The sequence below is a fragment of the Boleophthalmus pectinirostris genome, unplaced genomic scaffold, assembly GCF_026225935.1.
Source record: "Boleophthalmus pectinirostris isolate CB_2022bp ecotype Guang Dong unplaced genomic scaffold, ASM2622593v1 HiC_scaffold_2, whole genome shotgun sequence".
In the NCBI taxonomy this organism is placed as follows: domain Eukaryota; kingdom Metazoa; phylum Chordata; class Actinopteri; order Gobiiformes; family Gobiidae; genus Boleophthalmus; species Boleophthalmus pectinirostris.
In genome coordinates, this window is record NW_026571152.1 from 12,351,274 (window position 1) to 12,371,821 (window position 20,548).

A 20,548-nucleotide genomic window follows, 5' to 3' on the forward strand; every position below is an offset into this window, starting at 1 on the left:
AGAGGAGAGGAGAGAAATGGAGAGAGACAAGAGAGGACAGCCAGCACAGGGTCTGAGAGGAGAGAGGGAGAGAGGGAGAGAGGGAGAGAGGGTGAGAGGGTGAGAGGGTGAGAGGGTGAGGAGAGAGGATTAGACTAGAGAGAGGGGAAGAGAGAGGGAAAGGAGGGTGTGTGGCACAGTCTAAGTGTTTGAACAGACTCATTTTAGACTGAAAAGAGAGAGCGCGTAGGGTTAGAGAGAGTGGAGGAGAGATAAAAGGGGGGATAGAAAGAGAGAGGGATGCAAGACAGAGAAAAGAGGATGGTTAGAGAGAAAAGAAAGAGGGGGTAAGAAAGGAGACGAGTGTGGCTCAAACTCCTGTACATTTGGTCAGACTCATGTTAGACTGAGAAGAGACAGAAGAGAGAGGGAGGGAGGATAGGAGATAGAAAGGGAATGAGACAGAGAGGAGGAGAAGGGAGGAGAGGAAAGTCTGCGGCTCAGTCTAACTCCTGTGTATTTGCACAGACTCATGTTACTGTGGGCTCAGACTAACTCCTGGGCCACAGAATGAGAAGAATCTGTCTTTAACTGCAAAGACTTCAGACTTCTGTTTTGGTCCTTCTTGAAAATGAGACATGGGACGAGGCTAACCTGTGTAAATAATAGGCCTGTAGTTTACTAAATAAATTCTTGTTGGACTAAAGACAAGTGCTTCCAATTGATTAGTCAACTGAAAGGGGGCATTGCAAAAGCTCTCAAATCTATAAAGTATCTCTGTGTACTTGCAGAGAATACACACCTGAACGGGAGTTCACTTAAAAGCTACTATTGATGCAAAAAGAGTACTAGGAAATTATGCATATATATAAAGATAGATTAAGTTTGTGAATAATGAGTTTAATCTGCCTTTTAACATAAACACGAAAAAATATCATATCTTCAGCTAACTCACTAGCTTCTCCTTTCTGCTGTTATAAATCTTTATCATCTATGAAATGATTAGTCGACAAATACATGTTTCAGTCTAATTACTTATTCTAGTTTAACCAAACTTTGCAGAAACTAAGGGATGAGCTGCAGGGTAATCTGAGTGTGAAAATGTATAAAAAAATATTAATATTGAGTTCTATAGTGAAATAATCCCAGATCTGTTCTGAGGAAACATTTGGACCAAAGACAAAAGACCAACAGAAACAAAGAACAGAGACTCCAGTGTGACAGAAACAACTGTAATAGGAGCCACAGAGTGCTGGTCCAGTCTGTGGTCCAGTCCTTGTTTAGACCTTGTTCAGTCCTGTCCAGGTCCAGTCCGTGGTCCAGTCCGTGGTCCAGTCCGTGGTCCAGTCCGTGGTCCAGTCCGTGGTCCAGTCCGTGGTCCAGTCCGTGGTCCAGTCCGTGGTCCAGTCCGTGGTCCAGTCCTGGTTTAGTCCCAGTCCAGCCCTAGTTTTACCATCGCAGGTGAAGGTGACTGGTTGGCTCCTCTCTGCGGTCTCGATACAGACTTTGACAGAGGCAGAATCTGAAAGGTTTTTCTGAGGAATCACTGGACTCAGGACAAAGCCCGGGTTTGAGACGGGGTCTGAGTGAAGGAACTGAGACCTGAGGCTGAGAGGAAGAGACAAGAATCATTCTCTGCTTCTCCTCTGCTACTCTGCCCCTCTCCATATTTCTTATAATAAATGTTCTTACTGTGTGACTTGGTGACAGAATGACAGCAGCTCCAGGTTTTGGGCATCAGTTTCATCTAGAGCAGCGTTCTTCACCAGAGCTTTGCCTCGACTCTTCTCCTGAAAATCAAAACATTTAAAACATGGATCCAACATCAGCTCCACAGCTCAAAGGGTCATTTAAGATTTCACATTTTCTGAACAATCTGAGCTCTGGGCTGCCCCAAAACAAACAAAAAAAAAGGTCACATCCAACAGTAATACAATGATTTAGAGTTCATCTAAATAACCTAATGCATTCAGAGCATCCTAATTATTGAGTTTCTAAGCACCTTTCACAACTCTGGGAACAGAAAAAAGGAACATCTAGTATGCTAAAACACACTTCCTGATTGTCAGACAATAAAAAATAACTTTATAGTTAGATGCAGGCAGTACACAGTGCACTTAAACAATATATCTGTACTGGGGCAAGACACATTTTACTTTATTATATGAAGATTTGGGTACTGTCAATTTTAAAGGGCTCAAATTACACTATTTTCTGGTGTATAATGTTGTTTCCTCATCACAAACATACCTGTAGTTGTGTTTTGTGCCATTCACACATGTTTAACACACAAACCCTGCATATTTACACTGACTTCATCCACAGAACAAAACAGAAAAGGAAGCCATTACCTGAAAACTGAACTGAAGCTGAAAACTACCACAACATGACACGCAAGGTGGGACAGAACATTTTGAGCTTCAGAGATGTAGACAGACTAATAATAAAGGGTTACTCAAACATATGTGTATGAAACAAAACACAACTCCAGGTCTGTTTTTGATGGTGACACAACACTTTCACAGGATCTTTTAAGTCCCTGTTAGTCTGATGGAACTTGTTCATCATCAGTTCTTAAGTGGAGTTTTATCGACAGAAATATTTTTAACAGTGTTGCATATTTGGACTGTTCCTCTCCTCTGCTCCTCCCATCTACTCCCTCTCTCCTGTCACTCTCTCCTTCTCCCTCTTGTATTTTTACCCTCTCCTCTTTCTCTGTTAGTATCTTTCTTCCTTCTCTTCTTACTTACTCACTCCTTCTCAGACCCTTCTCCCTCTCTTTCTCTCTCTGCATCCCTCTCTCCTCTTCCCCCTTGTACTTTTCCTCTTTTTTCCCCACAACTCTCCCTCCCTCTCCCTTTATCTCCATCTTTTCAGTACTTCCCTCCCTTTCTCTCCCTCTCCCTCTTTCTCTGGTGTGTAAGAGTTACCCCTTGTTCTTTCCCTCTCTGCGTCTTTCCTCCTCCTTCTGCATAAGTGACGACATGATCCCTCGTTCTCTCCCTCCTCCCTCAGAGCGTGTGAGGAATGTTCTTCCTCAGTTCAGGAAACAGTGCGTCCTGTCCACTTCCTATTCTGGTCGGGCCCACTTCCTGTTCCCATAAGTCTGTGCTAAAGAGCTGACTCATGTTCCGAAGTATGGCTTTAAACACTCCTCTGTTCTGATTCACACTTTGCTACAGCTAGTCCTGTTGCTTGTTTTACTCCCCTACTCTCCTTCCTCTCTCTTCTCATCTTCTCCTCTAACCTCCCCTTCCTCTCTCTCGCCCCCTCTCCCCCATCTCTTCCCCCTCACTGATCTTTAGACCCTCTTTTCTCCTCTGCTCCCCCTCTTCCTCCTCTTTTTCTCTTCACTACTCCTCCTCTTTCTCTCACTCTCACCCTCCATCTCTCTCTTCTCTATTTCAAACTTTCTCTCCCTACTCGCTCCCCCTCTCCTCCTTCCCCTTTCTCTCTCAGCTGATCCTCAAACCCAGTGAACCCTGAGTCAGCAGAAAAACTGTAAAATCAAAACAAAACCAAGATCTGAAAACATGAAAAATATAGGCATACAATTTAAAGGATTTTGTCTTTAACCAGAAACATTAAAAAGACGCAAAAACATTCTAAACATACATACGTAACATCATAATTTAAAGATTATTCCTCATGTATTGACCCAATGGCCGTTGGAATTCCTCTCTTCTCCTCCTCTTTCTAGTCTCTCCCCTTCTCTCTCAGCTTTCCACTTATTGCCTCTCTCCCCTCTGCGTCTCCTTCGCTTTCTCCTCCTCCTCCTCTCATCTCTCCGCTTCTCCTCTTGTATCTGCTTCTCCTCCTCTCATCTCTCAGTTTCTCCTCTCTGCTTCTCCTTCTCTCATCCCTCCGCTCCTCCTCTCTTGCCTCTTTGCTGCTCCTTCTCTCACTCACTCTGCTCCTCTTCTCTCCTCTATCTGCTCCCCCTCACTAGTCCCTCTGCTCCTCTCCTCTAGTCGCTCTGCTCTGGTGCAACAAGAGGAACCCTAGCTTCTGCTTTTGACTCTGATCTAACAGACTTCCTGTCTCAGTCAAACCAAGAGAAGTTGAGTTTGAAAACATCGCACCCAAAAACACGCATGCTCCTCTCAGCCAAATAATGATGTAGAGACACTCATATTTAAAGAGGGAGTATTTTACTTCTATGGGGTAATAATTGCTAACACATAAATTTAGATCACCATGTTACCTTTTATTGTTTTGAAAATGCTATATTCGCCCAAAACAATGTATCAACACATTTTTTTAAGTTTCACTTTTGTTTTTGACCTCTGAGTTTCTCCATCTTTGCTGCCCTGCTAAGTCACTCACCCTTCAGAGCAACATCACAACACAATCAGTGTGCATCCCACTGATACAATTACTGCACATCGCATCGGGTTTGTTAAGTTGCTGTGTACAATTTTGTATCCTGCTTTTGTATATTTATAGAGAATTGTCACGTGGGAGCATGGGTGACGTAGGCTTGTGGGTGGAGCCTTGCACATCCTCGTACTGCTAACTGTAAGGAAGTTTCTAGATTGAGTTATCTATCAATCTCTCCCAAACATCCATGGATGACATCTGAAAACTCTTCAGGCATGTTTTAATGAGGGGAACAATAGCTGAATTTTGTATAATACCCCCTCTTTAAGAAGAGTCATTATCCACTGTAACACTCAATGTGACTATCAGAGAGGCAGAGAGAGAGGAGGATAAAGTTCACTCTCACTCATACCCTCCACTTCTTCCATCTTACCATATCTACATTTTCTCTCTACCTTCACCCTTAAACAGAGGGAGGAGGGGGAGAGGAAGATTGAAGGAGGGGGTCTGTGGTTCTCAGTGTGGGAGTAAAAGTACAGAAGTGCAGCTGTGTCTCTGATTATGAAACAGTCTTTGACCCAAAAGACCAGGTCTAAGCAAAGATCCAGGTCAGGAGTACCTTGCTGGAATAACTTTGAATGTTAGTTTTAGTTCTTTATTGACTTGAAATGTCCTTGAAATATCCTTTACTCACACTGCTCCACCACAAAGAAATATACTACCGGTACATTTTGAAGTGTAATGAAGGAACTTTATAATCATTAATCAGTGCTATTCTGCAAAAGTCTTTTTAGAGCACTTAACCTTGTTACAGTTCTTTCCCTTCACCATTTACTCACCTGAAGTTCTATTTGAGTGATTTGTGCATGTTTGAGCAATCTTTAATTACTTTTTTTTAAGATGTCATAGCTCCAATCTACCATCGTTTTTACCACTACCGGTACAGGCCCATTGTGATGTACATGCTTCATGCTCCAGTTTAATTTTCTTAACCAGAAATACAAGTAGGATTTGACAGAAGCATTGTCACTGCGGTACAAATGAAAAGAAAAAAACAAAAGAAAATGTGATGTGCAGTAGGGGCCCACAGCATGTGGCGTTTTGTTGTGATGTTTACAACGACATCAGTTCCCATTGAGCACCGCAGGTTTTTAAGGCAGAATTCAGCACACTTCTTTCAAGTTGCCCCTTAATGCCCCGTAATCAAGTTGTTTTAGTTGAATATTTTGATTTAAAATGTCCAAATGATAACATATTGATCCACAGGTGTCATAGATTATAACTATGAAGCAGACACAGGCATGATCTGTAGGTCTACTGTAACAAAAATTACAAATCCAAACAGACATCTGCAAATATAAGGCCAAAATAATTCAGCAATTTCATGAATTTTAAATGAAAAGTGATACAAACCGTAGAGTGCAGTTGAGCAGCTGAGAAATCCATAAAACAGATCCTTGTTCAAACTTGGTTTAGACTAGTTTAAGACCTGGGTCAGGTCCTTGTTTAGTTCTGGAACAGTCCCTTGGTTCAGTCCCTTGGTTCAGTCCCTTGGTTCAGTCCCTTGGTTCAGTCCCTTGGTTCAGTCCCTTGGTTCAGTCCCTTCAGTCCCCTGGTTCAGTCCCCGTTCAGTCCCCGTTCAGTCCTCGTTCAGTCCTCGTTCAGTCCTCGTTCAGTCCTCGTTCAGTCCTCGTTCAGTCCTCGTTCAGTCCTCGTTCAGTCCTCAGGTGTGACTTTGAGAGGTTACTTCTTATCTACAGAGGAAGGAAGTGGAAGGACCTGAACTGGCCGCCTTCTGGTTGGAGGGGGGAACACTTCTCCGGCTGTACCACTGCCACTGAGTGCAGGTTATTCACACTTTAGAATGTGAAGATGTCATTATCTCAGATGGAGGGCAGGAGCCTGTACAACTCTATGGGAGACTCATTGTTTTAAATAAATCTCAAAATTTATTAAGATTACACCAGGTCTAAGACAGGTCTAAGCCAGGTCTAAACCAGACTGTAGAGAGAACCTTACCTTGTAGTGTATATCTGTTGCAGTGATCTAAAGAATGCTTTGTTGTGTCTATTTGTGCTGATTCAGTCTCTAGACTAAAACCTGCCTGTAAATGTGTTATGAGGTCCAAGTATTCCACACAAAGTGAATGGACTAATGGAGAAATATCACTTTAAACTTGGCCCACCTCCACGAAACATGGATATTGTGCTAATGACTAGTGCAGTCCAATACAATATAAAATTTTGACCTTTTTATAGCATAATGTTGATGCTCTCTTTTAGATAATAAATCTTGTTTTTTTTGTTGGTAATCAATAATATTTCATCCTAACTGAAGCAAAACTTAATCTGAACTGAATCAGGACTGAACCGGGACTAGACACAGACTCTAAACCAGGACTAAACCAGGACTAAACCAGGACTAAACCAGGACTAAACCAGGACTAAACCAGGACTAAACCAGGACTAAACCAGGAATAAGCTGTACTTACATCATTGTGAGCAGGTTAAATATGGCCTCAGGTCTCAGTGGGACTGAATATGACAGATGGACCTCACCAGCCGGGGGCAGGAAAGAAGGGTCCATGAGACACTACAGGATTTACATACTACACCAGATGCCCTTCCTAAAAGTTGTTAATCCTGTAGATGAGACCTCTACAAACATGTTCTAAAATAATTTAAAGTTCAGATTTCAGCCTTCTCACATGTGAAGTACAAAACCTTAATTCGAAAAACAAAAATCAAATTGCAAAATTTGTCAGAAAAATTGCCACAAATAAGCATTCCAAAACAACCAATCCTCTCATTATCCCATGTTGTTTTTCTGTCCCGTATTGAGATGTGCAGAAAGCCTGAAGCCTGTTCTAGTGTAAATTATGAACAAAGAGGTTTTTGTGGCACTGCCCTGAGCTCTGAGCCATCTGAGCACATCAATATTACACACTGCCACAGACGCCCCAGGGCAGACTGACACACGAGAGGCTGTTAATCTATGCCTACAGTCTGTCCCTGGGCAGCTGTGGCTACACTAGTGTCTTACCTCCATGAATGAGTAATTCAATTGAATACACAGTGCCTCTTAGTTTATTTATACTGACAGAGAAGATGCTGAACTTTATGCCAGTTTCTGTTTCATGTGGACAGGCCCAGTATTTCAGAGATGTTAACTTTAAACCATGGCAACAAATCTGCAAGTTTACAGGATTAAAGCAGGACTGAACCAGGACTAATTTCTATTACTTCCTACTCCTACTTGAGTAAAATATTGTACAGTGTAGCAGTACTCTTACTTAAGAAAAAGGTTACTCTTCCCACTGTGTCAAGAAGTAGGGGTATGCAAAAATATTGAAATATCAATATATATTGTATTGTTTGGCACACTATTGAATCGTGGGCTGTTGTACCGATAGGTCACTAAGAGTATTTTTTGTAAATAATTTTGTGACAGCGCTACACTTTTGTTGCTTGTTAAAAGGAACAAAACTCATTTATGTAATACATTTGACTCCTTTTTTTGACTTACATCAGTGTTTGTTCCAAATTAACAGGATGTGGTTTAAGACAAGGAGCACAGCCATGACTTAGTTGTTCTGTGTGTTGTGTTTGCATGTTGTGTTTACCTACCTGGTTGTTCTTATGTGGCGATGTTCCGTGCGTGTTCAAGGAGTGACTGCGTGTGACTGCTGCTCCAGATGCCACCCTCCTCGTTACAGAGCTCCTCCCCTCAGATCCGTCGCTATTTTTATCACTACAACTCCCAGAATCCCCCTCTGTCCTCAGCACAGCATCCCAAGGATCGCCTTCGCTCGCACCCATTTCCTGTTCCTGTAGCCCCGCCTCATCCGCCTCACTCTTCCTCTTCGTCAACGGGTCCAGGTCTAGCCAATCAAACCTCCCCATGTTGGAGGAGGAGGTTGACTCAGCTGGATTCGTACTCACGGCTTTGGGCTCGAGGGAAGTGGTCCGAGCTGGCGCCGGATCTGCGTCACTGCTCCCGGATCGCCCATTCTTTAGATACTCCTTTGTGCTGGCGATTTTATCAAACAGTTTTGCCATCTCGGGGTCGACCTTGGGTGGGCCGGGGGTTGGAAACACAAGCGCGGCAGGTGGTGTGAACGGGATGAAGGGAGACGCCATGAACGGAGGGAAGCCATTTTGAAACGTGCCTGCTTTAGGAAATGGAGCTGTGGGGTAAAGGGGTGACGGGGAGCTGGCGGTGGGTGGAGTCTGGAGCACCGGAGTCCACTGATTGGCTGGTGAGAAGGTGTTGCCACTGCTGTGGATTCCACCCGGATATGAGGCGCTCAGATTGAATCCGAGGAGAGCGGGTTTTGTCGGACGATTTGCCGCAAAGTTCTCATCCAGTAGCAGTTTCTCCAGCTCCTCATTGGTCAGTTTATCCACATCAATGTCTTTAAACGTTTCCTGCGTCTGTTTTTTAGCCTCCGGAAACACAATCAGGTCTTTCTCCGGGCGGGTGGAGGCAGTGAGGGGCGAGGTTAGGGGTGTGGTCTGTGGAAGCGAGTTGGCCCGTGTGGGTTTTTGCGCAAGTTTTGGAGCAGGTTTTGAGGCGTTTGAAGGGAAAGTCTGTCGTTTCTCTCGCTGCAATTTGGCCAGAGCCTCCTCCTCCATGCGCAGCGCCTCCTCTTTCCCCACGGGGGCGCCGCGAGTCTGGGAGATCTGCGCCATCGTCAGCTCCAGAGGCCCATCAGAGAGAGAAGAAGAGGTCAGGCGCCTGCCACAGAAACACGAGAGATGTGTTTAATTAAGACATTAAGACATTTACACTACAATATTGTGCTATTCAGTTAGGATCTATGACACCTGTAGATCATTATGTTGCTATACTGATCTTTTTTTCCTTTGTACAAACATGACTACATGATGCTGCCAAATCCTGTATGTACCAAAGATTAGGAAAGTAAAATTGGAGAACTAAGTATGTACGACACAGTGAGTGTGTCAGTAGAAGTGAAAACGGGGTTAGATCGGTGCAATGACGTTTTGAATTCAGAAGAATAAAGATTACTCAAACATGCATGAATCACTCTAAATACAAGTTCAGAGAGTATATGAGAAGGAAACAACTATAACATGGTTAAAAGTTCTGAAGTTCCGGGACTTAACACTGACCGCTATAACGGTCACATCAGACTGGCCAATTCAAATCCTGCTGTTGTTGATCACTTTATTGATTAACACAGTTTTCACACTTTGTGACTTTAAATTAGGTCACAGTCCAGCTCAGATACTAAACCAGGACTAAATCAGAACTCAACAAGTACTAAACCTAGGAATTAGACCAGTTATAAATCAAAATTAAACCAGGACTAATTTGAGTGACTGAACTCAGGAGAATAACGGGACTACAGCAGGAAGAATCCAGTAATGGGTCTAAATCGGGACACAGAAACAGAATAAACCAAAACTAAACCAGAACCAAACCAGAACTAAACCAGAACTGAACCAGAACTGAACCAGTATTAAAACCAAGATTAAAACAAGGAATAAATCAGAACTGTGTCAGAATGCACTAAGCAGTAGTTGTTATTGTGTTGCTGATGACAGCTCAACACTTCAGACACATGTGAGTGCAAAGTCCACAGACAGAATTGTTGAACAGATTTTAAAAGGAGAATCAGTAACAGTTTAAGTTTATGGAGAGGAAACGCTGATTCGTCTCCAACTACACAACAGCATTACAAAAGGATGGGCTATAAAAAAATTGTCCTGGTTCCGGTCCCGGTCCAGTAACGGTTTAGTATGGGTTTAGTCCCGGTTCAGTCATAGCCTTTTTCAAGTGACTCACACCTGTACAAAAATGTGTAATTTGACAATAGTTTATTACAGGTCTGTCTGACTGTAGCTGCTGTTTAACACATTCCAGACAGTTAAAAATGTAAAACCTCAAAATTATGAAGAAATAAAAAAAAAAAAAAAGTCCCTAACCACAAACCAATGTATTTGCAAGAGATTTGCTCAACAAACAAATGAAGTTTGGCTGGTTTGAAGCTTACAACCTTATTTCTGAAATTATAACATTAAATAAAGACTATACCGAATTGAAAATAACACTACTTATTAAGAGTTTAAAGTGTTTGAAATCATATGCTAAGCGAATACATTACAGAATCAAAGGTAAAACACTTACTTGCTTGTTTTCTAAACGAGGTTCAGTGTTTTCGGCTGAACAATATTTTCAAAGTGTTTAAAATGCTTGATTTTCGGTAAAACAATGCAATATCTATAGATTAACATTGAAGGAGTGATAATATAATTAAAATGTGAATAATAACGGATTCAAATGCACTTTTAATGCAGTTTGTCACAGTTCTGTCCGGGCCAAACTTTTCCTTACAGACTTCGGACACTTTTCCAGAACTTGTCCGTTAAAGCTGGGAAAATGGAGTCGTTTCTCTTCGGTGCTAAAGTGTGGAGTTACCGCTGAAGTATCCGTCTTTAATAGCCTGTCCAAGACGTAAGTAACACGGGTTTAATTATTTAAAAGTACCGGAGAGACAGATCCAAGAGTCCCGAACGCGGAAGACAGCGGCCCGGTGGGGTTCGGGCTCGTTTCACGGTTCGGTTCACGGAGGCAAATGGCGCCGAGAGTCTCGCGGTGAAATCTAAAAAGTTTACCCGGAGAAAGGAGGCGACAGAGCGGCTTTACCTTTCAGCGGAGCGCGGAACACCGGAGCCATTTTTCCTGCGCTGGCATTTTTCGGCGTCTGTTCGGCCGTAGACGTCAGTTCCTGTGGAGGCCGGAGGAGGAGCGGAGGAAAGGGGAGTGGAGGAGAGGAGAGAGTAGAGGAGGACATGAGAGAGGAGGAGGAGCGGAGAGGAGGACAGGAGAGAGGAGGAGGAGCGGAGGAGAGAGGAGAGGAGGGGACAGGAGGAGAGAGGAGAGCCAGAGAGGAGGAGGAGGAGGAGGAGGAGAAGGGCAGGAGGAGGAGAAGAGGAGAGGAGGACTGGAGGAGAGAGACGGAGAGTTGGAGGAGCAGGGAGGAGAGAAGGAGGGGAGAAGACCGGAGAGGGGAGGAGGAGAGAGACAGAGAGGAGAAGGAGAGGGGAAGAGGAGGAGAAGAGGAGGAGGAAAGGAGGAGAAGGATAGGAGGGGAGAGCCGGAGGAGAGCGGGGGCTGGTGCCGAGCGACGCCGGGGAAGGAGCGCTTGCTGCGGGCACAGAGCCGGGCATTACAGGGTGAACAGCGAAGCTCAGTGGAAAAACAAAGAAAGTGCAGTTGTGTTTTTATAGTACAGTAAGTCTATTTATTATTTGGAGAGAGATTACATAACTGTTGTGCTGCTGTTGCTGTACTGTCAGAGGCGCTAGAGTAGCCGAAAATGTTACCCAAACATTTAAGAGTATTCTTCTTCTAAAATAAATAACAAATTCTTTCCCAGTTTTACTTTTTATTTTATTTTATTTTTTTTACTTTCTGGTCGAAATCGTCACATCCCACTAGGCCTAGGGAATTTCATAACTGTTACCTAGCAACAAACCAACACAGGGCAAAAACTCCTCTAATGTCTCTCCTCTCAGAAATTATAATTAGACAAATACAAATATAACAAAACAACCAATCATTTTGTTGAAATAATGTTTAAAGTATTAAAGTTAAAGTTTCCTGTGTAAATTGTGCTCAACATTTGGATGGAATTCATGAATGTGTTTTAAAAATCTCCACATGTTTTTTTTTTTTTTTTTTTTTTTGCACTTTTCTTCACAATTTTTTTTTTCTTGATTGGTGTAAAACTGTCATTCATATTTACAACAGGTTATCCCAGCAAATTAAATAGAATCCATGTTAAAGACACTTTAAATAGAAGTAGTGGTCCGAGAAATTACTTAAGTAAGACTAAAATACTATTGGGGGAAACTACTACTCAAGAAAAAGTAATTTAAAGAGTAACTGTGTAGCTGTAACTTGAGATTTACTTTCCTCTGAGTCCGGCCCCAAAAAAGGAGTTTTAAAGTGAAACTGAAACATTCTGAACCCCTATAAGATATAATCAGGCATTCAACTATGCTGAAGGTGAAACAATACACAACAGAGCATCATTACCCATAATGATGTTAGCCGTAAACAAGGGCAGTCTCAAAAAACTCCTCAAAAATTTACCCGGAGTTGTGTTTTGTTTCATTCACAGGTTTGGATAATTCTTTATTATTAGTCTGTCTACATCTCTAAAGCTCAGAATGCTCTGTTCCACCTTATGATGTCATGTTGTGGTAGATTTCAAGTTAACATTTTACCTTGTTCAGCAGATCGGCAATTCCAGATCAGAAATCATCCAAAAGATTCAAATGAAGGAATGGAGTTTAAAAACACAGTTGAACACTTCCTTTATTAAACTGTGACATCATAAGGTGGAACAGAGTGTTTTCTGTTTGAGAGCAGATGTCAGTCTAAATATGTAGGGTTTGTGTGTTAAACATGTGTGAATGAAACAAAACACAACTCCAGGTCTGTCTGTGGTGAGGAATCATTATAACCGAGATCAGAAAAGAAGGTAATATGGGCCCTTTAATGCCATACTGTGGAACATTCTAGGTCAGACCTGGACATTGTACAGTTCCTGGGTGACATACAGCCCTTTGGTTGCCTCTGACTGGCCCATTTAAGATAATATGAAATTACAAAAGAAACATATTTTATAAATTTACCTCATGCATGGACTAAAGCTGCATTGCTTTTATTTTGGAGGTGTTTTTTTTTTAATTTTTTGCAAGGCAATCTCACTTCTTCATTGCTTAGTCATAACACACAATGCTATTTACTGCTTTTTTTTATAAAGAGCCTGGCCCTACACAATATTTTCAGTTTCTCATGTGGCTCCATGGAAAAAATAATTGCCCACCCCTGTTCTAGGCAAGGCAATTACTTTATATTGGAGCTCATAGATTCTTAAATGTAGAAAACTTATCAGCAACAGGAGAAATATGAAGCAAATATTTAACAATGTTGAATGGAAAAGTCCAAGTAGGAATAATGAAAAGGATTCTTTGTACAACTCTTCTAAAATATATTATCCTGAGCAGATTAGGAGGGCTTTCTGATTGGTCAGTTTCCCTCCTTCGTCGTCTCCTCTCATCCTTTCTCGTCTCCTTTCCTCGTCTCCATAGTACCCGCCTCATAGACTGTTGCCGTTGGAGACCGCATCACTGTAAAGAGTTGCAGTGGATTGCAGCAGCAGCAAATTATACCTCTCACAGGAAGAGGAGAGAGATAGAGAAAAAAAGGAAGGAGGAGAGGGAAAGAAAGAGGAGAGTGAGACCTTAACAGAATTCAGCAGGGAGGCAGGAGAGGGAAGGAAAAACGGAGGGAGATAGAAAATGTGAAGAGAAAGAGTGGAAGGGAAGAAAGAACAGAGGGAGACACAAAGAGAGGAGGGAAGAAAAAGAGGAGAGGAAAACAGAAGGAAGAGAGTGGGGCAGACAGGGGAGAGCAGAGGAGAGAGAAAAAAAGAGAGAAGAAGGAGGAGAAGAGTGGAGTGAAAAACAGGTGGAGAGGGAGATGGGGGGAGCAGATGAGAGGAAAATTAAAAAAGTTAGGGAGGGAGAAGGAATGAGGAGGAGGGTGAGACGATGGAGGGAGGGAAGAGGAGTGAGGGACTGAAAGAGAAGAGGAGAGAAGGAAGTGAGGAGGGTGGGAGAAAAGAGGAGCGAGGGAGAGAGGAGAGAGGGAGGGGAAAGTGGAGAAGGAGAAGGGAAAGAGAGTGAGAAGTGTGGAGGGGGAGTCTCAGGAGAACAATTAAAGCTCAAGACTGAAGTAGAGCGCTGATGCAACGCCACCTCAGTCCTGATGATGAAACAGCCTGAGACACAACACGAAATATGAAATAAAGAAACACAAATGGATCTGAAGAAATAAAAACTTGAACTAAAAACGTTTTTAAAAAAGTTTGAGCATTTGAAATGTTAAAATTAAAGTTAATTAGTATAATGGTAACAGAACAAAATCAGTGTTCTGTGTCACTCTTTGGTTTTCATCCAATATCTCCAAAAGTCAAATCCACAAATATTTTCCCCCTCAGTGTATCACTACAAGGATGCAGGAGGATGGGAGGGCATCTGATACACAGGGATATACAGGTGGGTGGGAAGGCATCTGTGTGTTGTGGTTAATTGAATGGTGTCTCTGAGGAGCAATTTCATCATTTGTGTTTTGAGGATTTCACACCTGACGACATCGTTGCAGCAGATTCACCTGGATGTGCAGAGACAAACATTGAGGACGTATGATGCCAATCTGAGAGCGATTCTGTTTCATTTTACTTCACAAATTAAACACATTTAAGCAAACATTCAACTGTATATTCTAATTTATTAAGTACTCAGAAACACAAATTTGCAAAAACTTCCATTTCCAATTAGTTTATCCTCAATTTGCTATGGAGAAATGCTTCACATAAGTCTCTGTCACAACTACTTCCTTGGTTTTCGTACAACTGTCCAATGACTCAGCAAGGACGACTGTGCAAATGTATGTGCTCAGATTTTGAGAAGTTGGATGATTAGAGTTTAATTTAGTGTCAGTTTCCAAGATTACGTAAATGTACCATAAAACAACTGCACATCACATCAGGTTGGTCAAGTTGTAGCATATTTTCTTTTTTTGTTGACCGATGAAGAATTGTCATGTAAGAGCATGGGTGATGTAGGCTTGTGGGCGGAGCCTTGTACAGGCTTGTACTGCTAACGGTAAGGAGGGTTAGAATAGGGCCAAGGAGGGATCGCTAAAACACTAAAACATGCATGGATCTAAAAACTCTTCAGGCATGTTTGATGAGGGAACATTATATCACAGAAGGCTCAAAAAACTAAATGTAAATAATACCCCCCCTTCAAACATTTGACATCAAATTTTACAATCAAAAGACTTTTATCATTTACTAAGTAATTAGTAAAATACTTCCAGAATATAATGACACACAAAACTTCAGAGCCATATTTTAATAAAGCCTGGTTCTTCTACAGCTTCAAGTGTTTTTGAACATTCAAAAAAAGGCAAGAGTTCTGTGCAAACATCACGACTAAATAAAATAAATTATATTATTATTCACTGTCCACTACAAATATACAAAAAAGTACAAATATTGCACAAAATCACTAAAAACATTCAACTTTTTCTTAAAAAAATGACTCATTCTCCAGAAAAAACTGCACCAGGAAATGATTTAATCTAGGAAAAGGGGATATTGGCTCATTACACCATAATGATCAATTAGAAATAAAATTACTACAATGTAATAATTATTATAAAATAAATAAAGATGTTTTTCTGAAGAATGAGACAACGTGGTTCAGGAGTCTAAGGCAGATCTGAGGTCAGTATCACATCAGTGCAACAGGTCCAAAAGTCCACAAGTCCTGGTTAAGTCCTGGTTTAGTCCTAGTTTAATCCTGTTTAGTCCTGGTTCAGTCCTGGTTCAGTCCCGGTCTGATCCTGGTCCAGACCCTCTCCCTGTGCTCTGGTCTTAGAATAGGTCCAACTGTCCGTTCCACCTCTTGGATCCTTCTCCTGAATCGGTCGCGGTCTCTCGCGAACTCCTCCCATTGACCCCTCCTTGCTGCCTCGTGAGCAAAGCGCCATGACCTCATCACGTGAACTTTGACCTCATCTGAGAACCGCACCTAGAAAGAAAGAGACTTTGTTTAGACCATGGTTTAAGGTCTAGTTTTAGTCTTGGTTATTGACCTGAGCTGGTGTAGGATCTAGTTTCTCTCCTGGTTTAAACCTCTACCAAAACCTGGAACAGTGGGCAAGTACATTTTTGTTTCCTTGTGTCCTTTTTAAAATCAAGGAGACAGTAAACAAAACTTTCACATGGCTGGGTTTTTCACAGTTTAAAGCACAACCTTCAGACTGACATGAGTCAGAATCACATGACCAGAGAGCTATTGCTAAGAGACACAAAAACAACAGCAGTGTTTAGTCTAACTTGATTTCAGTACTAACGAATACGCACAATACAGATTTTGAAACCACAAAAACAAACAAATAATTTTCCATACAAGATAATATTAAAGTACTAAAATAGTCCTCTTTCTGTTATCAAGATAATTTTAAAACTGTTCAGGATGACATTTGTCCTATTTAAATGATTTTTTGTTTTTGTATCGAGTTCAGTTTAGACTGGATATAGGATATGATAGATACCTACTCAAATTAGTATCTACTAGCAGATTCAGTACTAGCTTCTTTATCGATTAGTAGTATCTGATTTCCAATACTTTTGACAACCCTAATCTTCAGTCCTCTCTGAGCCTGGACTCTGCTTTGAAGCAGCACAGGTCAAACATCTCACCTTCTTGTGCTTGAGTGGGGGTCCCTCAGGGGCCGGTGCAGACGAAGGTGCAGAGGAGGCTTTGGTCCAGGGGCAGAGGATGACCGGAGGATGGGAGTGTCTTTGGATCTTCCTCTGCTTCAGCTCAGGCTTCTCTCCTTTCCTCCTCCTCCTGATGGGCTCCCCATCTCTCCCCTCCCTCTTCTGCGTCTCCTCCTCTCTCAACTCCCTCTCCCTCCCCTGCAGCACAGTGAAGTTGAGCGGGTGATATGGGTCTTGCTGTTTTGTTAAATCGCTCCATAGGTCCTCCTCTTCCTCTGCATCACTCTCCTCCTCTCTCCTCTTCTCCTCCTCTCTGCTCCTGTTGGTGGCATTGAAGCAAAGGGGGTTGAAGGGGTCAAGGTTTTGGGAGAACAGGTCCCAGAGAAGTTGGTTTTCCTCTTGTTGTTCTGACGTTTGGGACCAATCAGAGTTTTCCGAGCTCCAGCTGCTGTCACTGTCCGAACGTGTCACTAAAGTCCTTCTCTGCACCGGGAAATCCTCTGCATCACTCTCCTCCTCCGAACTGCTCTCCCAAAACCTGCCCACTGGGACTCCTGTGCACCGGCCAGACTGCGTCTCCCACAGTCCTTTGTTCTTCTCCTCCTCCTCCACTGATTGGAGATCTGTGGACTCAATTTCCCATGACCCTTCACTCTCGTCTTCACTGGTTTCCTCGTTCAAATCTAAAGCGTTCCTGTGATTCTGTGGACTACATGTGTCAGGACAGATGCATTCAGTCTCGCAGAATCCTTTGCTCTCTTCTCTCTTGGCGTCAGGGGAGACACAGACTGAACTACAAACATCACTACACTTGGACTCTGTTTCCCAGGATGCTTTGTTCTCCTCTTCACTTTGGTTTCCCTCTAAAACAAGACTACAAACATCTGCAACAGTGGACTCCATCTCTTTGCTTTGGGTCTCTTCAGTCTCTTGTGTCATTTGACTTTGTCCCATTTTGTTATGGACATGCATGTGCTCAGACACAGGACTGCAGGAGGCAGGGGACCGCTTCTCCCACAGTCCTTTGCTGCTTCGTGTGGAGATGCAGGCGGAGAAGCAGAGGGGGTCGTAGGGGTCGTTAGAGCGGGACAGCGACTCCCACAATGCTTTGCTCTCTTCACAGTCGAACTCCAGGCTGTGCTCTTCTTCACTGCTCCAACAGGAGGCACCGCTGCGATCCTCGTCTGAACAGCGCGCGTCCGAACTCACAAAGATATTCCAGTCACCCACGGCCCACGAAGAAGAGGTGGAAGAGGGGTGTCTGAGAGTGAAAGAAAAGAAGAGAGGAAAGAGAGGAGCAAAAATTAGGACCAGTCATACCCCCCAACATGTCTCCTTGTGTCCTAACATGTCTCCTACTTACTTGTGTCCTATGAAGATTCCCGCCTCTCCTTCACAGCACAGATCGTCTCCTCTAAGAGTGGACAGGAGCGCCTCTGTGTGGTCAGCTGCTGCGTCCTCAGAGAATAGGGTCGAGAAAAGGAAGGGATCAGAAGGGTCAGGGGCCACCGAGGGGTCGTCGGTGATGCGCACATGCACTTCGAACCGGAACATCTGGAAAACTGAACATTAAATCTAGTGTTAAACACAACAGGACTCTCAAAACAGGACCAAACCACGACTAAACCAGGTCTAAACTATGACTAAAGCAGGACCAAAGCAGGCCTAAAGCAAGAATAAATCAGAACTAAAACAAGTCCAAGCTTTTAACTTCCATTAGCATATATTCAATAAAATGCAATCTGTGACATTTAACAGTGCTCACGCCAAAGATATCAGGTTGTCAAAAACCAGGAAGTGAAGCTGAAATATGAGACACAGTTTGAACTTTAACCCAAAACAACAAACCCTAGCTACACATGCAGTCAAAATATTGTTTCTCCACTTCTGATCTGATATGGTTTGCAAATAAAAATTGACTTTATTATCTTGTATTTGTTAAGCTGTTCTTTTAAGTAGAACAGTTTCTTCTAGTGCACAGAAATAGCTAAAGAATGGAGTGTTCTGCCTGCCCCTCTGCTATTACTCATGAGAAATGTGACATTAGGAATGTTTTAAATGAGTTGTAATACTGATGAACAATTTCATGCAATAATCAGCCTGTCAGGGGACTAACAAAATTAGACTTTGTTGCCCTATGTATTATCATGAGCTCATAAAAGAAACTACACTGGTCAAAAATGAGGCAGTAAAGTGATAATCTTAACCAAATCTATGAAAAACACTGTAAGGTTAATGTCTTCTGCGCACTGTGCCCCAGTGTCTCTTGTATTAGTAAGTAAAAGTAAAAATTCTCACACTCACTGAAAACAATATTAGTGGTTTCGTTTGGGATTTAGTTAGGGAAAAAAAAAAAATCTTAAAAAAAAAAGGGAAATTTCTTCAGGCCCTAAACCAGTCCCACAGTCTCTCTTTCACTTCCTGAATCCCAAAAAAGGAAAAACTACAAACAGGAAGCGTCCCTAACAACAACACAACAAACAAGTATTTTAACACGTTCTCCAGTAAAAAAAAAATAAAAAAAATCGAATCATTCTTACCGCTGAGGTTTAAAATACATTTATATCGATACCAAATGTGCCAATCCTACTGTCTAAAATTAAGCACGACTGTAAATAGCTTCTCAGAACTCGAGTGAACTTTGGATCTACTTAACTATGACTGTTTAAAACCTATACATGTGGAAACACGAGTTATTTTAGTAAGGTTTATCTCATCTTATCTTACTCTTAGTAATGGCTGACACTGATATACTGATATACACTGACATAAAGATATTACTGACTAGAGCTTGAGCTTACAAAAATCTTTTGTTAAATTAAAAATAGTCATTAGAGTAGTGTTCCTCTAACCTGATGTAAAGGTGTAGTAATGTTAAGAGACTTGAACCAATTTACCCATTATTTTATTACTAGTTAAATCATGAAGTCAAATAATAGATACACATCTTTCTTAGCGCTATAAATATTATAACAACTAAATAGTTATTTGCTATAGTGTAATGTTCTTTCTTACCTGATATAAAGGTGTAGTAGATGACATGAACCAAGAGCCGAAGCTGATCCCACAGAACAACCAGCATGTGTCTGGTCCAGGGGAGAAGAGCCATCCCCGCTCCACTAAAACGCTCCATAGCCCCGCCGAACCTCTCCATAGCTCCTCCGAACATTTCCACCGCTTTATCAGAACCCACCCGAGCCTCCGCCGCCATCTTCTCGCCTTCTACGTTGATGAGCGCTTTGTGTCGGCGGCAGAACCAGAAAAGATCCTCACGTATTCTGGTATTCTTCGTCAAAAAGCTCAAAATCACGCGATGTTCGTAAGTTTGTCGCTGACAGTTCCGAGTCTAGGGGCTGTCGCTTCATTTTCACGCAGGTTTCGGTCATGTTGAGTCGACTTCGCTCAGAAAAAGTGGCGTTTATTCGTACTACTCTTCATTTTCTTCTCGTTGTAGTAAAAGCAGAATGACAAGAGGTTACACCACCTCTGTTTATATAACTACAATGACGTCAGGCCGCGCTCTGATTGGCCAAAGCTCCTATCACTCACGAACTTTCCCGCCCATAATTTTACGTAACTGTTGACGCTTAGAAAGTGCCGGTAATTTCCTTGAGTGTCAAACGAAGATACCGTTTACTTGGACTTTTCAAAAGCGAAAACAAAAAAAAAAAACAAAAAAAAGTGAAACTATTCTATTTATGAGTGATAATCCCATCACTCCAGTCTGTTCCCTTAACAAAGACGGATTAACTAAAGATAAATTTAGTATTATTAGCTGTAAAAAGCAAATTTTGGCGTGGCAAAGTTCAGAATTACAGTATAGGCAGTAAAAGTCGATAATCAAAGGCAAGCTGTGAGTAGTCGTTGTTCTTTATGTGCTCCTCTCGCTTTATTCGCTCTATTCAGTTAAGAAAA

At 42.2% G+C, this 20,548-nt stretch overlaps 2 protein-coding genes across 4 annotated transcripts in view; both read right to left on the reverse strand.

The window, feature by feature from the left end:
• pik3c2a (phosphatidylinositol-4-phosphate 3-kinase, catalytic subunit type 2 alpha) overlaps positions 1-11,128 on the reverse strand; it is a 31,898-nt gene extending 20,770 nt beyond the window's left edge. Inside the window, exons 1-4 of one of the 3 annotated variants that reach the window (XM_020924990.2) lie at positions 10,972-11,128; positions 7,926-9,036; positions 1,672-1,769; positions 1,433-1,587 (exon numbers count right to left, since the gene is read on the reverse strand). In XM_020924990.2, coding sequence (XP_020780649.1) covers positions 1,433-1,587; positions 1,672-1,769; positions 7,926-8,990 — 1,318 coding nt within the window. In that variant the 5' untranslated portion in view covers positions 8,991-9,036; positions 10,972-11,128. The other 2 variants (XM_055155112.1, XM_055155111.1) reach the window with 2 other exon arrangements.
• Positions 11,129-15,242: 4,114 nt separating this feature from the next.
• Positions 15,243-20,105, reverse strand: ppp1r15b (protein phosphatase 1, regulatory subunit 15B). Its single transcript, XM_020924959.2, has 4 exons — positions 19,649-20,105; positions 17,997-18,195; positions 16,613-17,894; positions 15,243-15,938 (listed from the first exon to the last, which is right to left on the reverse strand). Exons 1-4 carry the CDS (start codon positions 19,842-19,844, stop codon positions 15,723-15,725), a joined length of 1,893 nt encoding a protein of 630 aa, XP_020780618.1. The 5' UTR covers positions 19,845-20,105; the 3' UTR covers positions 15,243-15,722.
• Between the last annotated feature and the right edge of the window lie 443 nt (positions 20,106-20,548).